At 37.1% G+C, this 23,038-nt stretch overlaps 1 protein-coding gene across 2 annotated transcripts in view; it reads right to left on the bottom strand.

Moving 5' to 3' along the window:
* The window catches only part of mitfb (melanocyte inducing transcription factor b), a 33,900-nt gene extending 12,547 nt beyond the window's left edge, over positions 1-21,353 (bottom strand). Inside the window, exons 1-2 of one of the 2 annotated variants that reach the window (XM_017305988.2) lie at positions 21,070-21,353; positions 6,952-7,192 (exon numbers count right to left, since the gene is read on the bottom strand). In XM_017305988.2, coding sequence (XP_017161477.2) covers positions 6,952-7,192; positions 21,070-21,173 — 345 coding nt within the window. In that variant the 5' untranslated portion in view covers positions 21,174-21,353. The remainder of the gene's footprint in view (positions 1-6,951; positions 7,193-21,069) is intronic. The other variant, XM_017305989.2, reaches the window with a different exon arrangement.
* Between the last annotated feature and the right edge of the window lie 1,685 nt (positions 21,354-23,038).

Genomic DNA, 23,038 nt, shown 5'->3' on the forward strand with positions numbered 1-23,038 from the left:
TCCAATAAATTAAAAATCAAAAACATGTTTTTTTCTCCCCACATTTTAAGTCCTTTCAATGTTTTCCCCATATTTTCTGATGAGTTTTGAGAAACCTAAACCACTACTTTATTTAAATTGAACTTTATTCGATGATATTTTAGGTACAAATAAATATTACAGTTTTCTAAAGTAGGTTTAAAAGCAGGTTAAAAAGCTCCTACAATTCGGAGGAAAAGCACAAATGTACATAGCCTACTCTGCCTATGTCACTAGAAATCAACAAATAAGATCCTCTAACATTATCAAACATGGGCACTGCACAGGTAAAACCGTAATGAAAAAGAATTACAGTACGTCTAATTTATTTATATACCAAACCTATAGCAGTTTAAACCCTCACATCATTATAAAGTACAGTGTTATATGAACAGCATGGAGAAAAAAAAATCCTCAGGCATATTTACTTTTAAGAGGTTGTTAAGGATAGCAGTAATTGTGCCACAAATGATGTTGGTTTTCTTCACTGAATAAATGAGTCAAAATTAAAAGTTGGATTTTTGTTTTCCATTTTAATCAGTGTTATTATGCAACTGCATTGAAAGATGAATTAATCATTTTACATGGATTTACAGGATATGCCATTTATTGTGGCTGGCAAAGACAAAAATACAGTTATTATGTCATAACATGTTTCCATCCCTACACCAGCTTAAAACATGTTTTTATCTTCACATTTTGCCTCACAAAGTTCCTACTGATAAATTTGTGAAATACAAAAATAAAAAAAATAAAAAAAAGTCTGTCACATAAATCTGGTACAAATAATGCATACCATCAGTCATGAAGTCATTGATGGTTGTTATCTGTGATTCTTAGGAAGACATTGCCTGTAGTTTATGGAACAGTTCATTTTCTGCCAGCTGAAAAAAAAAACAGAACTGAACCATAGTTCTGTTTCCACAGGCCCATTTATTTTACAGACAGAATGACAATTTTGTATTTATACGTTTACTTCTCTTAAATATCAGCGGCATTGAATGTGTCATATCACGTTTCAAACCTTCTCTCTTTAAAAAGTTAGCTCTAAACTTGCATCTGCACATGGGTTCTTGAACACCGAGACAAAGATTTACTGACAGCCGGGATAATTTCCATGTCTTTTTTTTTTTTTTTTTACATGTTGTCTAAAAAAAAGCAACAAAAATGAGTGCAAGACATGCCACCACTGGAGCTCGTTACAACTCCATTTTATTCTTACGTACTCACTAAATCCAAATCCTAGATTTTCTTGTTGCAAAAGAAGAAACAAAGAAGGCATTAAGAGCATTAAATGCAACAGACACAAAAATACTGCTGCCCCAATTTAGCAAATAAGCACAACCGTATAAACCCATTTTTAGAGAAGAGTTAAATATGTAAAACTTATGCAAACATTATCAAGTAAAAACAACAATCTGGGATGGCCAAAAGTAGTGCATTGCCTTGTAAAGTGCAAGAAAATGAGGCAGACAATGATCATGAAAAACACTTAAGTAATCAGCGTCTTATTTAATCCCCAAACAAAATCCAAGGCTACCAATCTGCATTCAGAAGTTCCCTAATTTGTAAATAATCTACTTGTATGTAATTAGTCTGGTTATAAATACAAGGGTTCAGGTAAGGTTTCTAATGGTTGTCAGAAACATTAATGAACACAAACCATCACAAACGACAAAGGAACACAGAAATCAGGTAATTATGTGAAGAAGTTTACTTCTGTGAGACTGCAAATGACTTGAGCATGAGGTGAAGGTTCAGCTTCCAGCTGGACAACAACCATAAATGTACTCTGAGCAACAATGTGACGGTTTAGTTCAAAATATTTTAGTATTTTGAAATGGCAATCTGATGCAACTCAAGTCATTTTCAAAGAAGAATGACGAGAAACAACAGTCCCACAAAGTGCTGACTGTGGTGGGATGAATACTAAAGAACGCCACATCTTTTCAGATTTCACTTTCAAACACCACCGAAGGTAAAATCAGAATAAAATAGAGTCAAATTTTGCTAAGTTGCAAAATGGGAAAAAAATTAAAGTGTATGAATATTTTAGCAATAGCTTTTTACAGATACAACGCTGCGCGTAAAAACTATTGTCTTCCTTAATCTTTAAAATTATATAATAATTAAACATGAATAAATATGCGGATCAATGCTCCCACTTATTTTTTGCTATATTTCTTATCCACCTGATTTAGTTTCTTTAAAATAAACAATTGAGGCCTTTGAGCTTATTTTGTCCTCAGGGAGTTCCTAAATTATCACACATAATAAAATGACCTCAGAGCTTCAAGGGGCTTCACTGAAGCCTCAGGGCTACAGACCACAGTCCTGGTCTTCTCAATGCTGCTTTTGTTGCAACAACGTAAAGTTGGGTGTAACAAATTTTCTGTTTTCAACATGAAAAGAGATTATTTTCATAGTGTGTTGAGAAACTCTTAAGAACCAAATCAAGTTTTCCAAGGTCACTGTCTTGGTTGTACATGAAGCCATCAGTTTTATGTCTGTAGCGAGTGCAGCTGGATCGTGCGACCAGCCAGAGAAGAACTGAATTAAACATTTCTCTGCTCAACTTCACACAGTGTACCCGCCTCAGTGTACAAGATTTCAAACTGCAACAACAAATTCCGACTTGCAGCATCTGAAGCTGCGGCAAACAAGGCAACTATTTGTCCCCTCATTGGTTTTTAAGACAACAACGGGCTGGAGGGCAATGGGAACCTAACCTCTAAAAAGTCAGAAACTCCGCAAGAGAGAGCACAGAGCGTCAGGCTGTATTGGAAAATAAAATGGGTGCATGGCGAACTCAGAATGACAAACAATGATTTGTATGTTTTTTACTTGGATACCCAAGGCATTCCAAGATGGTCTGACCAGGATACATTAGCAAGACAGTCACCATTTGCCTTGCATCCTGAAAGAATGGGCCGCTTTGTCTCACACATAGGCTGCTAACATGCTTTGCAGAATATGCAGGCAACAACTGTGATGTCAATGTGAACGGCAACATTTCAGTGTCATGTCGCCCTCTCATTCTGACATACTGTGAGCTTAATATGCACAAGCATTGCAAATTAACACTCCAGGCTAATTAAAACTGTGCCTTTGGATGATAAATACTTTTAAAGTTAGCATAGCTCATACTAGATGATAATGTTGTGGATTGTACTTAGCTTTCTCACCATGAGATCAACTATCATAAAATTACTTGGAATAAATGTGGGCTGTATATCAAGTATTTTTAGTTTTTTATTTCTTTTCAAATAATGCACAAGACAAGCTTTCTTCCACAGTGGTGACAGTGTTACTGGATGAAAGCTTTAACCGTGTAGACGGTCCACGTTTGTTCTGTATTTTGATCTTAGTTCCAATAGTTTACAATGGACAAAAACCAAATATCAAAACCCAGGCTATGGAATAAAGTAATAATATTACATCTGCCCCTTTTCAGCATTCTCGCTGTACTTTCCAATATTGTTTATTTTAGCGTTTGAACATTTAGCATTTAGTCTCACTCCATATTCAAAATTATTAAAATTATTGAACTTTTCAGTAGTCCAATGAGGTTTTACAATTAATTGGAGTAAGCTGGATAACAATATTATACATATAACTAGTAAATAAACAAGAAAACTTCATGAGAAAATGTGTAATTATTTTTTCATCTTGTCCAATATGGCATAATTTGGCTTTTACAGCCACAGGAAACCCCCTTTCAAACAATATATGGGAACAACAAAATTGCAAATATCAAATACTGATAAATACATTTTCTTGCCCTGCAAGGGCCTCTCTGGCAAGTCTAATTTCAGAGTTTATGCTTCCTTGCACTGTGCACAGATAGCATACATCTTTTCTAAACTCTTTCAAGAATTTATAATTTAGAATATTAGTCATAAATATAGCAACAGTTTCAGGTAACAAATCTATTTTAAAGCCTTTGGAGGAGCACAGTGAGAGCTATTAACTGGAAACGGAGAAAACATGTACGAGTGGTTTTTGGTGGCCAGTCTACCAAAATTACTCCAACAGAGCATGAAACAGTCAAGAGGTCGTCACAAAAGACGAACAGTTGCCATGGTTAAGATCAGCCTTCATAATTCAACAACTAAAATAGAGACTGCACTAACCTGCATCCAAGTAAAAAAAAAACAACAACTGGTGCCTAAAAGAACACCCATCCCAAATGTAATGAAAAACTTCTTTAAGATCTCCAAAACCTATAGGCCACACTAATCATGCTAATTGCTAATACATGCTAAAACGATTCATCCATCCATTTTCTGTTCCCCCTTGTCCCTAGTGGGGTCGGGAGATTCAAACGATTCTTAATATTTATATTTATTAGCCAAAATCAGTAATGGCAGGTTTACAAAAACTCAAGACTGCAAGTCGACCACAAAATATTCTGATCAGTGTGCCACTAGTTATGAACTATGCGCTTATTATGAATCAGTAATTGTGTGATCCAAAAGCATCGAGAGGAGAAGAAGAGTACATTGTTCTTTTCACGGTGGCATAAATCCCTTAAAAATAAACACATAACTTTTAGGAAGTTAGCCTACGCAAATTTCAAAGAAGTGTGCTTTTTTTCTCTTAAATATGCTGAGGAATTAAGGCAGTGGACGCTAATTACAAGCATTCTTCACTGAATTAGCGTTCGGTGTGTGGTAAGGCTGTGCTCGCCTTTGTCTTGATCCCTAAACTGATCCCATACTTATTCCCCCAAGAGGTCAGAGGTCAGTTGGTTAATTAGGGCTCCAATCAGTCTTTAGATAAACTCATCTGAGCTTAATGTTTGCACTTTCTGAGGTTCAGCAGCTCTGCCTGGTACCCCTGAGCTCTGTGTGGACTCCACTAATCTACCTACAGACGGGGGCAGGTTAACCCGGCTCAACAGCGCCAAGCTTGAACGGCCTTTTCATTTTGAAGACCACAGTCAAAGAAGAATGTCTGTAAGCTCCGGCAAACACAGAGAAATTACTCAAATTTTACGTATTGTACACAAGGTGGGGGTTCAGGGTGGGGGCGTCCTACATCTCTCAAAGAGCCTCAGATTATGGTGAGTAGGTCATGTTTATGCTACATGAAGAAGGCAATGATTTCAATGGACTGAATTTGTGTCCTGTGCTGACCCATGCCTCGCACATCTAATGTGATGAAAATGTGTCTAAGCACAAAACCACACTTTTTTTTCAGTTGTTGCAGCATTTTTCAGCAACTAACATTTTGTTTTGATGCTTTAAAGGGCATTTTAGACCACAAAAAATTAAACATTAAACATATTTTTTTAATTTTTTTTTCCATTAGAGAAAAAATGGTGACAGACATAAGTAATGTCTGTCACCATAAACTGGAAGTGGACACCTTAGTGCAGCAGATGATTTGCAACATGGTTTTAACTCAAGAAATTCCCTTAATTCAGCCTTTAACTTAGTACATGTATTTAAAAAGAAAATCAGGCAAAGAAAAGCAACAGTGTTGTACAAACTCAACTGGTATCACTGCTGACGCTCCCAATAAATAAATCTGTGACTTCTTGCTACATCGTGGTTTAATTGTGGCATAACAAACTGATCGATTAGCAACTTTTCAAAATAGAAAAAAAACAACAAGAAAACAAAAAAATGGCTACAAGAAGATAGTGACTCGCCTTCACTTTACTATACAGTGAAGGTAATAACATGCACAGTGAGGAGGAAGGCTAAGGCTTATTGTTAGAGAGCTGCAGCTGAATTTTTGTGTTAAATTATTGTATGGCGGCAGTTAAAATCATTTGAAGACACTTTAATAAAAATGTATGCACTTTATTCAGCACACCTTGGTTCTAGTTGCAAAATTGCAATTATACGAAGTTTTGGATTTTTGGAAATTCTTGATATTTTTACCAACACATGAAAAACAAAAATCCCTTATAAACTATTTGAGAAGTCTTCTAAGGAAGGTAAAAACAAGCCTCAAAAGTATTTTTCAAAGAAATGAAGAAAACATGTCATGTGAGGTTATGCTACTGCACACATTTACTAAAATGCTTTTTGCATATATATGTTCAAAGCTTTATGGTTTGCTTAAATAGATGAAACACCTAAAACAAAAACAAAATGTAAACTTAAAGTAGCTAATATAAAACCTAGCACTTTCATAAAGACGTGGAAGAAAGTATTTTCCAACACAGCACACTTACTAAAACAGCGAGGAGTCAGAGCTTAAGTTTGTGTACAAAACATTTCAAAAACACCGTCACTCACAGGTTTTTCATATCAAGAAAAAAATAAAACACAGAACAGCAAGAAAAAGTAAAAGAGCAAAAAGTATAAAATACACTGAGATCTTTGGAGATCCTTGGCTTACATTTACGCAGCACAGCTCAACAAATTTTTGAAGTATGTTTAACAAAAAAAAAAAAAAAGCAACATCTGAGAAAATTTGATAAAGAATCAAACTTACCTAAAGTCTTGGTTAAAATATTTAAGCAAAAGCCAACCGTCTCTACTCAGACAGAAAACCTGAACAACCTTCTGTCCCTTTAGACTGCCAGGGAATCAAAGCTACGAAAAGATGTGAACGTAGCTGAGCAAATAGGATTAAAGATGGCTAAATCCAAATGGCTGGAAGCACAGCGTGCATTAAAGAGGAATTCTCTCAGGAAAGATAATCCCCATATACGCATTTTAACACACTTCACTCACTCCTGCTCATTCTTTTTTTTTTTCCTTCGTTTTTTTATTTTTTTTCAGTCAGTTGTAGTAAAACCACAACTGTCTGACTGTCTACGCTCGAGTCACCAACATCTATTAATACAGCTGAACCCTTCAGACTGGGGCAGTGACGCATACAACTTCCAGAGGTGGAAACTTTATACAGAACCAAGCCTGCTAATTAAACATGCCGCCACACTCCGTCTCCTCCCCTGCAGCTATGGCTGCTTACCTTAAGCACCTCCATTGGCACCTGAGCTCCAGCTGGTACACTGACGGGGACACTGACATTGATAGCGGGGGTCTGGGTCGCTGTGGTTTGTGGGTAGTGGGAGGACTGTTGTCTCTGCTGCTCCCGCCGCTCCTGCTCCTGGAGCTGCTCCCGCATTAGCTGTTGCCGCAGCAGGATGCGGGATGTCGTGGCCGAGGAGCTCAGCGGGGGCTTGGAGGCGCCGTGCTGGTCCGACGGGCTGCTGCAAAAGGGAGAGCGGGTAGAGGAAAGATGTCAGATGAGTGATCAGAGAGGGAAACGAGAGCCTGATTACAAAGGTGAGATCAGGAGAGGCAGAAAGACAGAGTGGCATTAGAGAAAGGGCAAACTGAGGCCATGTGAGGAAGAAGAGGTCAAGCAGAAAGAACAACTGAAGGACCAGGGATAAAAAGAAATCTTGCTTATAGAGTTGAAACCAGCAACCAATAAATCAATAACTAGTTAATCTGAGAACCAGTAATCTTCTCTTACTGTCAAGAATATGTCAAACAAATACACAGCAGTCACTTCTGAAATTACTAAATTTATTCAAATTCTTCAAGAGACCATTGCAGAGATCACTGAGGTCATTAAAAACCTTTCAGACTACAGGGCCAAAGCAGTGGACACATTTTGTCCCGAGACGATGAAGGGTCTGGATACCGTAGGCTATCGGTGTTGTTCTGGCATTCTATGTCACACTGAGTGCCAGGACACCACTGGTGGAGTGGGAGAGTCAAAACCTGAGACCCTTCTCAGCCGGTTCCTAGTGCAGGTTGGACTCTGAAGAACTTCCTCTAGCTTCTGAACCCGTTTGCAGTATTGTTGCCTATAACATCACAACCATATGCAATATTCACATAGCAAAGGACTACTTAGAGGACAATTATTGTTAGTTAATATATTCCAAGTGTAATATACTCAAATTTTACATGCTAATGTAACAATTACTCAGTTGGACAGAGTCTCGTGGCAGCTGAGAGGAGGTCACAGGCCTTTCGCACCTGATATCAACATTGTTCCATTTACCAATATTATCACCATTATAAGATTTTCTAATATTGTACAGTATTATCTGCCTATATTTTATGACATATCTCCTCTTTTTCTTAAAAAAAATAAGAAGATACTGAATGTGAATATGGCTGTAGAAATGTAACCAAGAAGTTGTGTTGATCTTACAAGATTTACGTGTTTTCATTTTGTCCATTTTTGCATGCTTCATTGTAGAACAGATGTACTTGGCTGAAAACATACAACATCAGTATCCAAATACTTAGTGGAAATAATGTAAGCACCTCTTCAAAATGCTAATCTTCCAGGTCTTAAATCAAATTATCCAATATCTGGCAATGTTTTGTCTTTTAAAGGTTGACCAGTTTGATAATCACGTTGGAAATATAGATGTTTAAATTTCAAATGGAAATTTTAATAATATTTTTATTCAGCGTGTTAAATAAGCACTGATCTATATAAAAGGTTTAAATGATTTAAAATCAGAGAGAAAAATAAATTAAAAAATGACATTTTTATGAGCAGCATATCCTCTGGCATTTTGTGTATATCTGTTCAGAACAGATTACAAAGAACTTTTTAAGAGTTTCTAAGAAATATGGCCTGCAGTCAACGAACCTCTGTTTAAAAAGATCTAACATGGACCTAATAATTTTACCTAGAACAGGGAGTCTTTAAACACAGTTTAAAATGAATGGAAACTGTATTTTATTTATGGAAACCAGAATAAGAAGCCCAATCAAGGTTTTTTAGCCTTTAAGTGCATCTTAAAAACATTTAAAAAAAGCAATTTATAGACTAATCAATTATGCACCACAGATTTGGAACAAACGTCCAGAAAACTGTAAAACATCTGAAACACTGGGTGCCTTTAAATCTCAACTTAAAAACCCACCTGTTTAGAGTTGCTTATGGCTAAATTAGGGTTAGAGTGCGGGTTTTGATGTCTTCAATGTTTTTAATTTCTTTTCTCACTGTCTATGTTTTTAATGCCTTTTTACTTTCTTTTTATTTCTCTTTCTCACCGTTTCTTTTTTTTAATCTCTTTCTCACTGTTTATTCAATGTCACATGCTATTTTTATTTTAATTATGTAAAGCACTTTGAAATGCCTTACTGCCCAAATGTGCTAAAATTTGATTGATTGACTAATCAAACGTAGACTCAATTATTCTACACTAACTGCCGATTACTTAGAAACAGTTTGTAATTCATCATACCTTTCCTCTAGAGGTGTGCCGATCGATTGGCCACCGATCATAATCAGCCGATTTCCGTGAAAAAGTGTATGATCGGTGATCGCCGATCACGGTCTCTTGTTGCCGATCACACTAACTGATCACCTGCATCTCATTTCTCAGCCTGCCTGTGCAGCTGGTCTCCTCTTTCCTTCACACTGCACAAACGCGCAGCAACAAATCCTAAGCGATGTGGAATTATAACGCACTGAGTGATTGAGGACGTTTGCGTGTTGCGGCGGAAAATTGAAGCACGTGGGGTGAAACAGGTCTAAATGCATCAACACGACTAATCTAATATGGCATAAAAACAATGCCATACTTGACAGAGTTTGGCTACATCGAGGCTCACTGCAGTAAAAAAGACATATGGAGGATCAGATAGCAGGTAAAGCAGCGCACAGCTACAAACACTCACCCGGATTAGCATGACTGTCAGAAAGCTGAACAAATAACCCGCAAAATAATTTAAGTCTTTGAGCTGCGATGTAAGACGCTGGTTCTGCTCTCGCTGTTGAACCGCTGCTACGCGCTACAGGTAGTAATATTTCACAGACGGAGCGCCGCTTCTGCTCCACCTGGTAGTGACTCTCACACCGAACCTCTGTTTAAAGCTGCAGCATCTAACTTAAAAAAATAAATTTTACATATGTATTAAAACTTTCGCTGTCCTAACATCAGACAAATAATCGATCTCCTCCCTGCTCTGCATAATTACTCCGCTCAGTCAGAAACAGCCACTCAGAACTAGCAGTAATCAGCTAGCCGCCATGCTATCAGGAAGTTTTCATTCAGTAACTCTGGATTTTTTATTGTAATGGAACCTGTATTTCCCGTTGAATGTTAAATTTTATACTTGAATTTTTTTTGGCAATGTTGAGAGGTTTTATTTTGGCTCTTTGCATTATTTAGCCTTTTCAGAGCCTTCATATGTTATCAGTCTGTTAAAGATAGTATTACCTATAGCAGTACAATTTGCAGAATGCCTGTTTTGCTTAGTTTTTTTCTTGGAAAAAGCTATTTAAAAGCTTTTGTCTAAATTAAGGTGAATTCATGGTTCCTTTTTCCACATAATGTAACCGTAGTGCTTATGATTAAAGAAATAATAATTATGTGATCGGTACCGGTGATCGGCCCTCATGGGTGATCGGAATCGGCAGGAAAAAACCTGATCGGCACATCTCTACTTTCCTCTATTTGCAAAATAAAAACAAAATAGAATTTGTAGTTTAGTAAGATCTCCTCTTGTGAGCTAGATGTATTGACACGACTATTGTTGGGAAATTGAAGAGGAGGAAAGTCTGAAAACATTTCTACGCAACAGCAAAATATAATAAATTAGAATTCAATATTGCGTATGCTTTAAGATGGTTGTGTTTTTGGCCCAATCGGTGAAGTTGTTAGTTTCAGGATGCAGGTCTGACTAATCTGGGATTATTATAAATTATGATGGCAGGATAGTGATCTACTACAAGTCAAAAACGGCTAAATAAAACGTTCTAACAAATCTCACTTCGCATACACCAAATTATTTTCTTAAATACTCCCTTTCACACATCCTTACAGACCTGGTTTCAGAAAACATGAGTTGTTATTGAGAACAATGAACCACTCTAGTCCAAGGTAGATTTTGCAGGTTTTAACGTCGCCCAAAGAGGAACTCTAAAGCACAGACTGCTTCAGTTTTCCCATCCTCTTAAATTTAGACAGCTACTCCCCAGACAAAGCAATGTCCAGTGGTCCTAAAATAGAGAGACTCTGCTGAAGCAGAAGTTGTCGGGACGAAGCCTTCATCGAGTGAGTGATCCTTTTGATACAACACCATAAAACGTCTGGCCAATCCAGCTGTGCAGTAATCGCACTAATTAGCCAGTGCGGTCAAACACTGCCTCGGTCTGCAGCATATTCACTGGGTGTTGAGCCGTCAACATGCTATAATTCTCTCCCAGCATCACATATAGTCTCACGGTCTGATACCTCACGGACTGACCTGTCCACCGGTTATCTGAGAGAAACAATTAAGACCAATAAATTTCACGTCAAAGAGCAGGATCTTAAATTGCAGAACAAAGAATGAATTTCAGCTCGGTCTAAGAGCTCTGCAGAAGTTTGAGTCGTTCAATCTGACAGCCATTTCTTTTTTCTCCGAAGTTCCTTTGTACCGACTCCGGTACATGGCATCAGCCTGGCTTTGGGTGACTTTGTTTCCTTTCATCCTGGACATTTCAAACAAACTTTCTGGATCTATGGTTAAAACTTTTCATTTCTGCTGCTGCGAATGAAGGCTTTGTGTTCTCTTTAAGTCTTTAATCTGCTTCTCTCTTTGAATGTTAAAATTCCTAAATACCCCAATTCTTTTGTTTCCTTTGCTTCCTCTTTTCCGGTGAGCACATGTAACTATTAGCAAAACTGCCTGAACTTTTTAACATGACTACCTGAAGCACTGGTGTATGTAATTTATGTACTAAATTATCTGTCATTTTAAATTTAATTAAGTTTTTATAAATGTGTTGACTTTCTGTGCACCAAAGAATATTTAAAAAAATAAATTACATAAACACCTCATGGTTTTGTTAGGACAAATTGACATAAAAACTAACAATACAAGCAGGATGCTGCTGATTCCTCGTGTTTAAAACATGCAGGTTATGCTTTGCGTTGTACTTCAATGGTTTAAAACATCTTCGCTGCACTCCACAAATTCTTTACAAAAATTAAAACCAAAAGGTTTACCAGTACTTTTTTTGTAGGGAGATCAAAAACAGGATTCAGAATTTTATGAGGAACCAGCTATGATAACGATGATGTGTACATAACTGGTAATTTTACAATAACCAAATGTCTAACACACCTCTTTGGATGACATAACATCGTTTTCAGGAACGGAAGCACAATCTCAACCTATATTCTCGAATACAGCATCATACTCCACGTTATTGTCATTGCTATGCTGTTGGGAAATGCCCACATTTTCCTGGGTAATCTAAATTAAATGTTACAAAGTTTACAACATGAAGCAATATTATTTTACAAAACAATCACAAAATCCATGAAATGGTTGTATTACACTGTATGAATGACCTGATGCAACTAAACACAGCAAAGCACAACCTCCATTCAACTCTGCGTTTCTTTCCCTCTCTGTTTGGTGGCTTTTCGCCAGCGGAACCACTGAAACGCATAAAAAGCTTTTTTGTCCCTTTTTTTAACCCCTTCATTCTTGTGTGTACACACACCTCCCATCATGTTTGTCTGTATCTCACAAAAGAGGGGGCTAAAAAAAAAAAGAAAAAACCACAATGGTTGTACAGTCTTACAGGGCCCTGCCCACCACAACTCATGATTGGTATGAGCGTGCTCACTATTCTGCTCCATCATATCTACCACTAGTCAAATAGTCAGAGCTGAGTCTTTGGTGAAAGCATAGAAATAATATATCAAAAAATACTGAGTTACTTTGCAGTGAGAAAGTAGATAAAGTACAGTAATTACAGTGACATCAGTCTGTTTTCACCCAACACTTATTGTCAAGGGAACAAAACATGAAAATTGCAAACAGTAATTTTAATGCGTGATAACAAGAAGTTATTAAATGCATATTTAAACATAATTATAACAGGGAGAACTATTCTCATGCTTCTAATTTCCTACTAAATTAACTTTATGTATTCAATATTGATATATAGCAATAAGGTCACAAATTAAAGCAAGAAAACAAATATCAGAGATGCTTGAGGATCCGTACTCACAGAAAGTCAAATGAGCAGGGTCTGTACACTTGCACTCCGGCAGCCTCCATATTTGTTTGTTTTTCCCCTGAAGGTGCACCACCCGCCCTTGGAGAGCAGTGAAAGTCATGCTGGTGGGGCCGCACTGAAAGTGTGTCACAGGGGGAGGCTCCAGGACCCGGCCTGGAATCGCCAATCGCCTCACAGAGTCAGAGGCAGAGGACCGGCCCCGTCCAGAGCCACAGCAGAGCGGAGTGAAGGAAGGGGCCGGAGCCTGCAGGAAACATGCTGTCCAACAGCACGCTGTACAAAGCCGCACAGATACTGTTTCACTTGGAGACATGTGTCAACAAGTGTTGAGCCGGGAGTCCTACATTAAAGTCGTACACCTACATCTTTGACTTGTGTTACGGCACAAGTGTCATAACATTTCTGTTTATAGTCATTTCAAACACATGTATGACTATGCACTTTGTAAACTTTGTTCAGAAAGCTTGTGAAATGGTCAACATCAGCTTGGTTACACATCTCAGCATTAGAGTACAGTTTTGCTACACCACAACTATTTCATGGTAGTCATCGTACGTAAAAATCAATACATCTTTCTGGTACAGATAAAATAACTATTTCTTCCGAGTAGCGCTGCAGGAATACATAACAGTATTTTTGTGTTAAAAAATTTATAAAAGCATGGGATTCAGGGGTAAATCAAGTAAAGCTTGGTGGCCAGCCAGGCTTATAATGCATAAGGGAGAAACCTCACTGTTGTAAAATGTGACGTGATGAATATATCTGCTGAAATTGATGTTTTTCTCTTTATGGCCCATCACAATATCCTCATCCCTCTTCATGAACTTAAGCATCTCTGTCACTCAGGCTCACTTTACATGGGTCTGAGTGAAAGTCCATCCAACTGGACTTAATGTATTATTTTCCTGTACAGGCTGAACGCAATTGTCTATCAAACACTGTATTCAAACCATCTTCTGTGATTGCCAAAATTTTGAGTAGCTCTTTTTCTAGATAATTTATGCAAAATATTATTTCTGACTGCAGGTATCAAGGTAATACTTATGATGAAAATTAATTTTGCACTCTCCACATTAACTGACAAGGTTTAAAAGAATCACTACTCCACAGTATGCTTACTATAATCAGCCCAAATGTCTCCAGAATGAAGCATTTCATTTTTCTCCTAAATGGGGTAGGGCTTTTTTTCAGGGTGCATTTCATTCATTTTTATTTCCTGGCTATGAAACGGTAATATTATGTGCAGTATCAACCATCATAAAAATACTTCGCTATAAAAAGAATGCATGTTGAGAACAGCGTGAAAGAACAAACTGGTGAGATCTCAAATTAGAAAGCTGTCAAGAAATCACACTCCTTAGATAAAGTCCTGCAAACTATGCGTGTGACAACTAGGCATGTCGCGATAAACGATAAATCAATTAATCGCACAATAAATTAAACCTATCGACCTCATTTTAATTATCGGCTTTATCGTCTCTTCCTGCCTTTTTTCTTTCTGTTGATGACACTGATTGAAAAACGGCTCAGCTCCGGTGCTCTCCACTGACCCTCCCTTATAAGAAGTCTAGTCCAAAACAGCTTTGGACTAGACAAGACAGAAGGTTGAAAGTGAAAATATTCTAAAACTACATGACAATGACAAAGAAAATGAATGTTACTCTTAAAGTAATAATTTGAGTACTGAAATGAGTTTCAGCATGTTAGTCAAAGTAAGCAACTATCCAGTGGATTTTTGCTCAGCTGCAGTTTTCAAGAGGAAATAACAGCTTGTACGCATTCAAATTATTATGCTAGAAAGAAATCGCAAATATTCACGGAGTTAGTTTCTCAATAAACGCATTTCTTGTTTAACCTTCCTGTTTTTTAAAATTACTGCTGACAGTGCAGGGAACAAACGTGTCATTGAAAGAGAATCCGTGAGACACGCAAATGGTAGAAATCATCTTTAGTTATAGCTCTGATAGCATTACCATGCTGCAGCATTTTATTTTATTTTTTTTTTTAGGTGCAGAGATGCACTCTGTGCTCTAAATTTGTTCAGCTTTCCAAGGAAGTAGCCTTTTGTCAGTGTTGTAGTTTCCTGTGGTCTCCATCAGAGGCAGACAGAGTTCAGCATTATTGAAACTCTGAATGTAAACAAGGACATGCAGTTCAGACAGTTTTTTATTCCAGCTGCACCACCTGTCTGTGTCATTTAGCTTCTTGGGTCAGATCAGAAGTGAAACTTGTCTGCCCTCTTACCATCACCCTCCTCAAGAGAACAAGCTGCTCCCAACATCATCTTTCAGCCTGTGACTCTACCCTCTGTTGCAATAGGATACCAACACAGATACTCATAAAATTCAAGCATCTTGCAACATATTCTCTGACAACAAAGTCTCGCCACTGATTGGAATTTAGATTTTGGTTAGTAGTGATCTACTTTAAAACTTATGTTCGATGAAACCATAAACAAACTTCGTGGCTGTTGTTTTACTGTATGAAAAATCATTTCCCTGCTTACAATTTGTTTGTTAAAACTTTTGTCACACTTTAACGTATTATAGTAAGAAAACCTTACCTATGTGTAAAATTTCCCCTCCTTTGAAAATCAAGAATTAACTAAGAGTTATTATCCACAAAGACTTTGTGGCCGAGTTCAAATATTTTATTTGCTTCAGATAATGGATTAAATATTCATCCATGACATGTTTAAAGCTTGGGATATTGTTTTAAGCCTAGTCCAGATTTTTATTTATCATAGAACAGTTAGATTTATATCGAGAATCAAATACGCAAGTGGGCTCTATTTACAAATGAGGTAGTTTTTGAAGGTAGTTGGTTGGTGTATTTTTTTTCTGTCCTTTATTTAACCAGGCAAAACCCCATTGAGTTCTAGATCTTTTGCAAGAGAGACTTGGGCAGAAATCTGTATTTGGTGGTACTACAGTATATAGGGTTGACAATGAATGCACACTGCACTCTTCATGTTTAATTTGTAAAAAACATTTGCAAACCACAAATAGCTCCCCTTGTATTTTACAATTGTGCACAAAGTTTCGTTGGTCTATTGCAGAAATACCCAATAAACTACAGAAGGTTTTGCTTTTACAAGGAACCAAAAACGCCAACTACCAAAAGTCAGCGGCCCAGGCTTGCAGTATGCTTGGCAAACGGCCTTCTGAGCAAGTCTTTCAAGCCCATAGATGGTCTGAATGCATAGTATTACTGTGTTAAATTATATAACATAAATAAGAGGTGAAGCTTTTAAACTTTCATTTTCAGTAAGATTTGGTGTGCAAAAGAATCCACTGTAGATGTAACACTTCTCAAGTGCTAAACATGCAGAGTTTATTTACACTGCATAGAAGACTAGCATAATGCCTTCATCACATCTATATATAGGCACACAAAGTCTCACACATGGCAGCATGCACGCTCTGTCAAACTGATGTGAAGATGGAAAGAAAACAAAGAAATCTGTGAAATTTGAGACGACATTTTGTCGCTCTCAAGATTTCCAATTTAAGAAACGGCTGAGCCAGCTGTTAGAAGACATTGATGAGTCTAATAATATCCAGAGTGTGCAATAACACCTCACAGTCATCATGACTATTATTGTGCTGGGTCATATTCATGTGATGGGAAGAGGAAGTGGGACACCTTCATTCGAAACAATGCTTCAGGCAGCTTCACGTATTTCTGAAACAATGCCGTAAAGATAATTCGACTGGGATTTGCCGATGCTACAACCCTGCCTGCAGTAACACAGCTCAGACTCAGCCATGTGTGTGGAACAGTGTAATGACATTTCACTAATGAAGAAATTGAAGGCATTAGTTTGAAAAAATGCTGAACTGGGTTAAAGGTTGGGACTGTCCGAGATGATGTTTTCCACTCGTATAGCTAAAAACAAGGAGCTGAAGTGCAAATCTGCAGCAAGGGAAATAAAAACAAGAATCTATTCAGTCAGATTGTGATTTGCTGCAAATAAACGAGGCCAAGTTTACAACTTGGGTTCACATAAGACACGAGATAAATGAATGCATTCGTCACAGTAAGTCTCATAAGTGTTTCATTGTGTATTAAAATCACAGAGAGAAGAGCCACATTTTCACACCATGCCTTCGAAATATGTCCCTTCTTATCTAACTTTAGCAAACATTTCATAACCGAGGTCAGAATGTTTCACTGCTTGTTCAGCATGAGGATTCAACAAATCTCTGTCAGTCAAATCAACATGTCAGTCTTTTTTTTTTAATTTATTTCCCCTATTCTTTGACAGTGTTGCTTAAGAAAAAAATAGGAACAGTAACTTAATTCATACTGTGGCGATCTTCTGACTTTTGCTTCATTCGTCACAGAGGCTTATTGGGGTTGTATCGATTTGCTTCCATTTAGACGCCATTTTCAAAAGTATTAAACATTCTGAGAATTATGGAACCTCTGGGGATAAATAACCATGGAATCCATTACATCATTACCATTTAAATGTTACACACAAACAGACGGATATAAAGAATCGTTTTCACAGTGAAAAAGGGAGAAAAAGGGGGAAAGGTGAAATCCTACCACACATCAGACCTGAGTCAGCAGAGGCCGCTTACATTAATACACTGGACTGGGAAAAACTGGGAACTCGGTTCTGTAGAATGGCGTGTTTTTAAGATAGGAAGCACTTTTGTAAAATTCTAATTAAGTTTAGACAATAATGAGCTCAAAAAAGTTATTTTATTGGTATGATCATTTAAATGATGTCAAAAATAAAATTGCAATTCAACACAGTCTTTTTGGCAACACTCCACACTGGGGAATGGTCAGATTCTCACAGTATGATAACCAGGGTTTTTCCCCAGTGTGTTATGATGAGCCTTGTTGGGTAGTCAGGCTCATCTGGCCCCCACAGTCCCATAGCAACAGTGCAACAGTGTGTCTGCACTTGCACCTAAATGAGCCACACAATCATCCAATTACAAACAGGTCTTTATCATCCAATTAGAGGATTTTCTGCAAATACTGCACTGGCTTTAATAAATGATGACCAATCACAACCAGCAAATCGAAACACTGGATCAAGCAGTAGAGATTTCTAAACAAAGAAAAATTGTTGCAATCAATACTTGAATTTTGTGCCCCATGAATATTTAGTTAACCATAAAAATATGCCTACTCATCTTAATAATTATTTAAACTTATTTTTCTTTTAAATGTGACTAGTTTTATACATCTTGTTTTACTATCCACTGGCTCATTACTTAATCAGAATTCAACTGAAAAGCAAAATTTATACTTTGATTGTATTTTTTGTGTTTGCCTTCTGTAAGACTATATAGTTGGTGTTTAGATGTTGTCAGTAATGTCTTCCAATAACGCATAATTACCTAGTCATATTTTAACATTTTTTGTCAAATTTTAAAAACTTTTAACACAAAAACATGGTGGGCCATTGGTAAAGTGCCCTAGGCTTTGATTAGCCTGGTTGTTTATGTACCTTTTTCCTTCCACCTAACCTTCCATTGGATGCATACAGCTCACTGTAAACACAAAGCCTCTTCAGGACACCACCAACATATTGGTGGTGTCAGTGATTACACAGTCATATTCAATAAGGATATTGAAAAGGTACTTTTTTATTCATTATAAAGTGAAACATTTTAGTTCAGTTACAGACTGTTCTCAAAACTTTATTCCTGATCATTTTACTCTTACAGCTAAAGAAAACAACATTTATGATTAGAATATTACATCAGACAAAAAAAACTGATTGTAAGAAATGTGAGCTTCATTAAAAGTACAACATTTGCGAAACGTTGTCGTTTTCAAAAAGCAAATGTAACCTGATAAACAAGTCTCATCGAAATGCATATTATAGTTTATTCAACGTGACTACCGTATGCATGTCTCAACTGTTGAATTTGTTTTTGTTGGAAACAACTAAAAAGCGTCAGATCCTTCTACACCCTCATAAAACTCTCACTCATTTTCTGTGGCTTTTTTTTAAGTTTTAAAAGTAGAAACAATATTATGTTAAGTTCTGCTGGTTTTAAAACCAGAACTTTTTTCAATCTTCTTATACCTTGCACTAGTAAGCAGCCGATGCTGTCAGCATGCAGCCTAGAGCGCCAGAGAAACTGGTCTAAAAATAAAACTTGGCTTTACTCAAATAGGTTACATCACTCCACCTATTACATCTGGGATTCCCAAAACTGTGGGCTGAGTAATTACATTTAAAAGGATGCATAAAGCATTTATTTGTTATAATTGTTACAAGCTAAGAAAATTGTTGGTATGAGTGGATAAAAGTAATACAATATCTGCTGTCTGTCCTTTTTTAAATGGCAAATTTATTACCTTTATAAGATTTGAAAAGCAATTTCTGGGGTCATAAGTGTCGGCGACTGCCAGACAGATCAAAAGCAGAAATTTCTGCAAATTGCATTAAGTTGTACAAATCAGCTACTAAACAGCAGAGAACAATGATTTCTTTTTACTATATTCTAAAACATAAACATTTTGAAATACTTTTTCTGATGGAACCAATTATACCATCATCTTTAGAGTTATTAATTAGAGTTTAAACAATATAACTAAATTTGAGTGTTGGGTATTTTTTTCTAGTGTAAAATTTTATACAGACTATCTGGTGATTTTCTCAGTTTTTATGTTTCAAGATGAGACAAATTATCAACGCCAAATATTGATTTCAACCCTCGAGACATAATCTGAATGTGTCACAACTAGATTTTGTTGGAACAAGTTCTGAGCACAATTTCATTTGGTGGTTCAACATAAGCCCATCGCCGTTATTAGAGGCTCAGCAGGCATTTTTTCTTCAAAAGCAAATCTACAGGGAAAAAAAGGCTTTTACTTTCTGACGTACAATGTATAACATTTAAAACACACTCGGATATAAGAAAGAATGATTTCTACTAAAAACTGAAAGTCAGGTATATTGGTTTATTTTAAGCAGAGGGAAGTGTTTTAATGATTTTTGTTTCCAGTTAGACATTGTGATTATGGTGTACAGCTATAATCACTTCTTACAGTCATTTGGAAGACAGCAGACTTGACAGCAAACATTCATTGACAACCTCCACCAATAGGGAAAGCCACAAAAGATCCTTGTTGGTTGTTTCACACTGTGTGCAAGGAAAATAATGAAAAATTAAGTGGAAGGAAAACGTGTCGTAGAAAAAGGTGATCACGCAACAGAGATAGCTGCAGTCCTGTGACATAGTGGGTAAAACTCATTCAAGAGCTTGAAGGAAATTTGCAAGACGTGACTTGAAATGGAGTCAGTTGCTTAAGACACAAAAGTATCCAGGACATGCCACATTTATACAGCAATGCAGAAGATACTCCAAATAAGCACTGAGTGCAAATGTTGCACAGTACACAACATGCAGTTCAGCAATACATTTTTTAATACTGACATTTTCTAAAAAAAATTTTAAAAAAACACAAAAAACCCCGAAATTTGTAGTTTTCATTAGATGCAAGTCATATAATTAGGAGAAACAGCTGCTTGAAATACATCACACTTTTTGTATATAATTCTTGACGTGCATTAACCTTTTATGACATTTGGAATTTATATGACAAGTTCTGGTTATATTGCCCTCATTTAACATCATGAAGATATAACATGGCAATATAAAGGTGCGAAGAAGCAACACTCATCATGCAACTCTTAGTGGCTTTTCAAATGACTCAATAATAAAACACCACTCCCCATTTTGTTTGAAGAGTATCAACCATCCATATGAGCAAGGCTGAGCAGCACCTCACAAAAAAAAAAAAAAAAAAAAACCCGGGACGTGTCTGCACTTCTGTGAACTAATATTTGAAGTTGATATTGACAAGACAACACCCAAGTGTTGCATAACTGACTTCATGCCAGCAGGATAACCAAACGGACCGAGTCCAGCTGCAGAGGTCGGCGCTGGGAATAGCTCTGGATACATCCCTGCAGAAGCCTCACCAACATCATACCCAGCCTTCGGGACAGCGCTCAGAAAAGTCAGCAGCCTAATTATCACTTCAACTCCAAAAGCCGCTGCAGTCTTCTAAATAACTGTCCACACTCGCACAGAAGCGCGCAGAACTGACCTGTTTTTCAGGGGCTGACTCTTCAACTCGTAGTATGTTTTAGGCTCGTCCTGGAGGTCCTCTCCAGCCTCGAAGTCTGGAACTATTCCCGATTCGGACTGCATAGCCGCGGCTGTCAACCTCTGAGAAGCGCTAAAACCTTAATAAATAAATACAAGAAAAAAAAGACGGACGATGTTTGTACCACCGTAGTTCGTGGAGTAAAGCAGCCGTCAACACGCCGCCTCTATCCAGGACCAGGAGCTCTGTAGTCCGCCACAGCAGCGAGCGCACGGCGTTTGACTGACTTCAAGCCGACTAAGAACTACGAGTACCAGAATGCACCTGTTTTGAAATGTCAGCATGGTTTTGATTGGCTGCAGCAACGGAGGCGCAAGCCCAGGCTGATTGGTACCATTTATATTCAAGTTAAATTGCCTTCCAGTAAAATGAAGAAACAGAGGTGAAGAAATGCACATTGAAACGAGAAATAGATTAGAATAGTAATACTAAAATAATAGCACTGACATACATTACATAAAAAGAAAAGTCTGCTTTAGTAATAAGTAATTATGGTAAGAATGGCAAGTCTTTTTGATATTTAATCAAAAACTAAACTAACTCTAATTAATGTCTCAGTATGGCTAAATTAGGAATTTCTTCAAGTAGGAATTTAATCTCAACAAGCCACAACATAGACAGAATATAAGAATGCATTTTTTTAAATAGCTGAAATGAGAGTGGCATATAAAAATGTCAGCATTTACTGGGAAGAACTGATTCATGGATATTTAGTATGAAGATATAAAGAGTGATCTGGGTATTAAATCTTGGAATCCTGATGTCTAATTTTGACTTTTTCCTTAGATATCATCGACACTAATCCTGATCATGATTGTATGGTTGAAACACAAATGCAAGTTTTTTTTTGTGATCTGTTTACATATGGTAGGATATGTAGAAATACATCTTAATTTCTGTCAGGTGGATATCAAATATCAAATATTTTAAAAAGGCGGCCACAAATTACAACATGCTGGAAAACACAATTAGAATGAGTGCATTAGAGAATAAAATCAATACCGGGTCAATAATAACATAACGGCCAAGGGGTCAGACATCTTAACTAGATTTATTTATACTTTAAACCATTTCAAAATTATGACTCAGCTTATCAATTATAATAATTTGCATTTTTTAACCTAATTGAAAGCTTTCCCTCACTGATTTAGCGCAGCAAGATAAGGATAACCTATACGCACATTTTGAAGCACCTACAAGGACATTCATTTTTTTTTTAAAACACTAAAGCAGTTCAAAAAGATCTACCTTAAATGACACAATATGGTGAACGAATTTGTTTTCTGAACTCATGCAGGTATTTAACCCAGCCAGAGCAGGAACCTCTGGAGGTCCAAACTAACTGAAATAACTTTGATCCTTGTCCTCTCCACAGTCACACGCAGTTCTCTGCATTAGTTATTAGTCTGCTCATTTGAACTCTTATCTTCCACTGAGGGGCAGTATAGTTCTAAAAAAAATCCTTTTTTTTGGCCTATACTTGCAAATTGGATATTTGGTGGAAGTTTAATATTTGCATTCTCCTCATCTTGTTGTACTGGTTTAAAGCTTGTTTTTTTTTAAATAGTGTTACAGTGGAACTGGGCTCCTGTTTAGCAAGCAAAGCCTTTTGCAAACTAAAAATAAATCCTGAACTGACAAGATTGAAACTGAACTTAGACACAGGGATCATAACAGGATCAAAATTCTTCATCTGAGCAATCTGATTACTTGGACACAGAAGAAAGAAAGCTCACAGTCAGGGCATAAGAAGCATACGCTGAAGGGTTTCGCGTTCAGTTAAAAATGACAAAGCACGCACACAATAGACCAGACACATGCATTATTCTACATGTTGTAGCTGAGTGAATGGATGTACTGATTACCCAGAGCCCCCAACTGTGTGAGACCCACAGAGTACGTGGAATAC

Source organism: Poecilia reticulata, chromosome 7 (assembly GCF_904066995.2).
Source record: "Poecilia reticulata chromosome 7, P_reticulata-male-v2, whole genome shotgun sequence".
Lineage (NCBI taxonomy): Eukaryota > Metazoa > Chordata > Actinopteri > Cyprinodontiformes > Poeciliidae > Poecilia > Poecilia reticulata.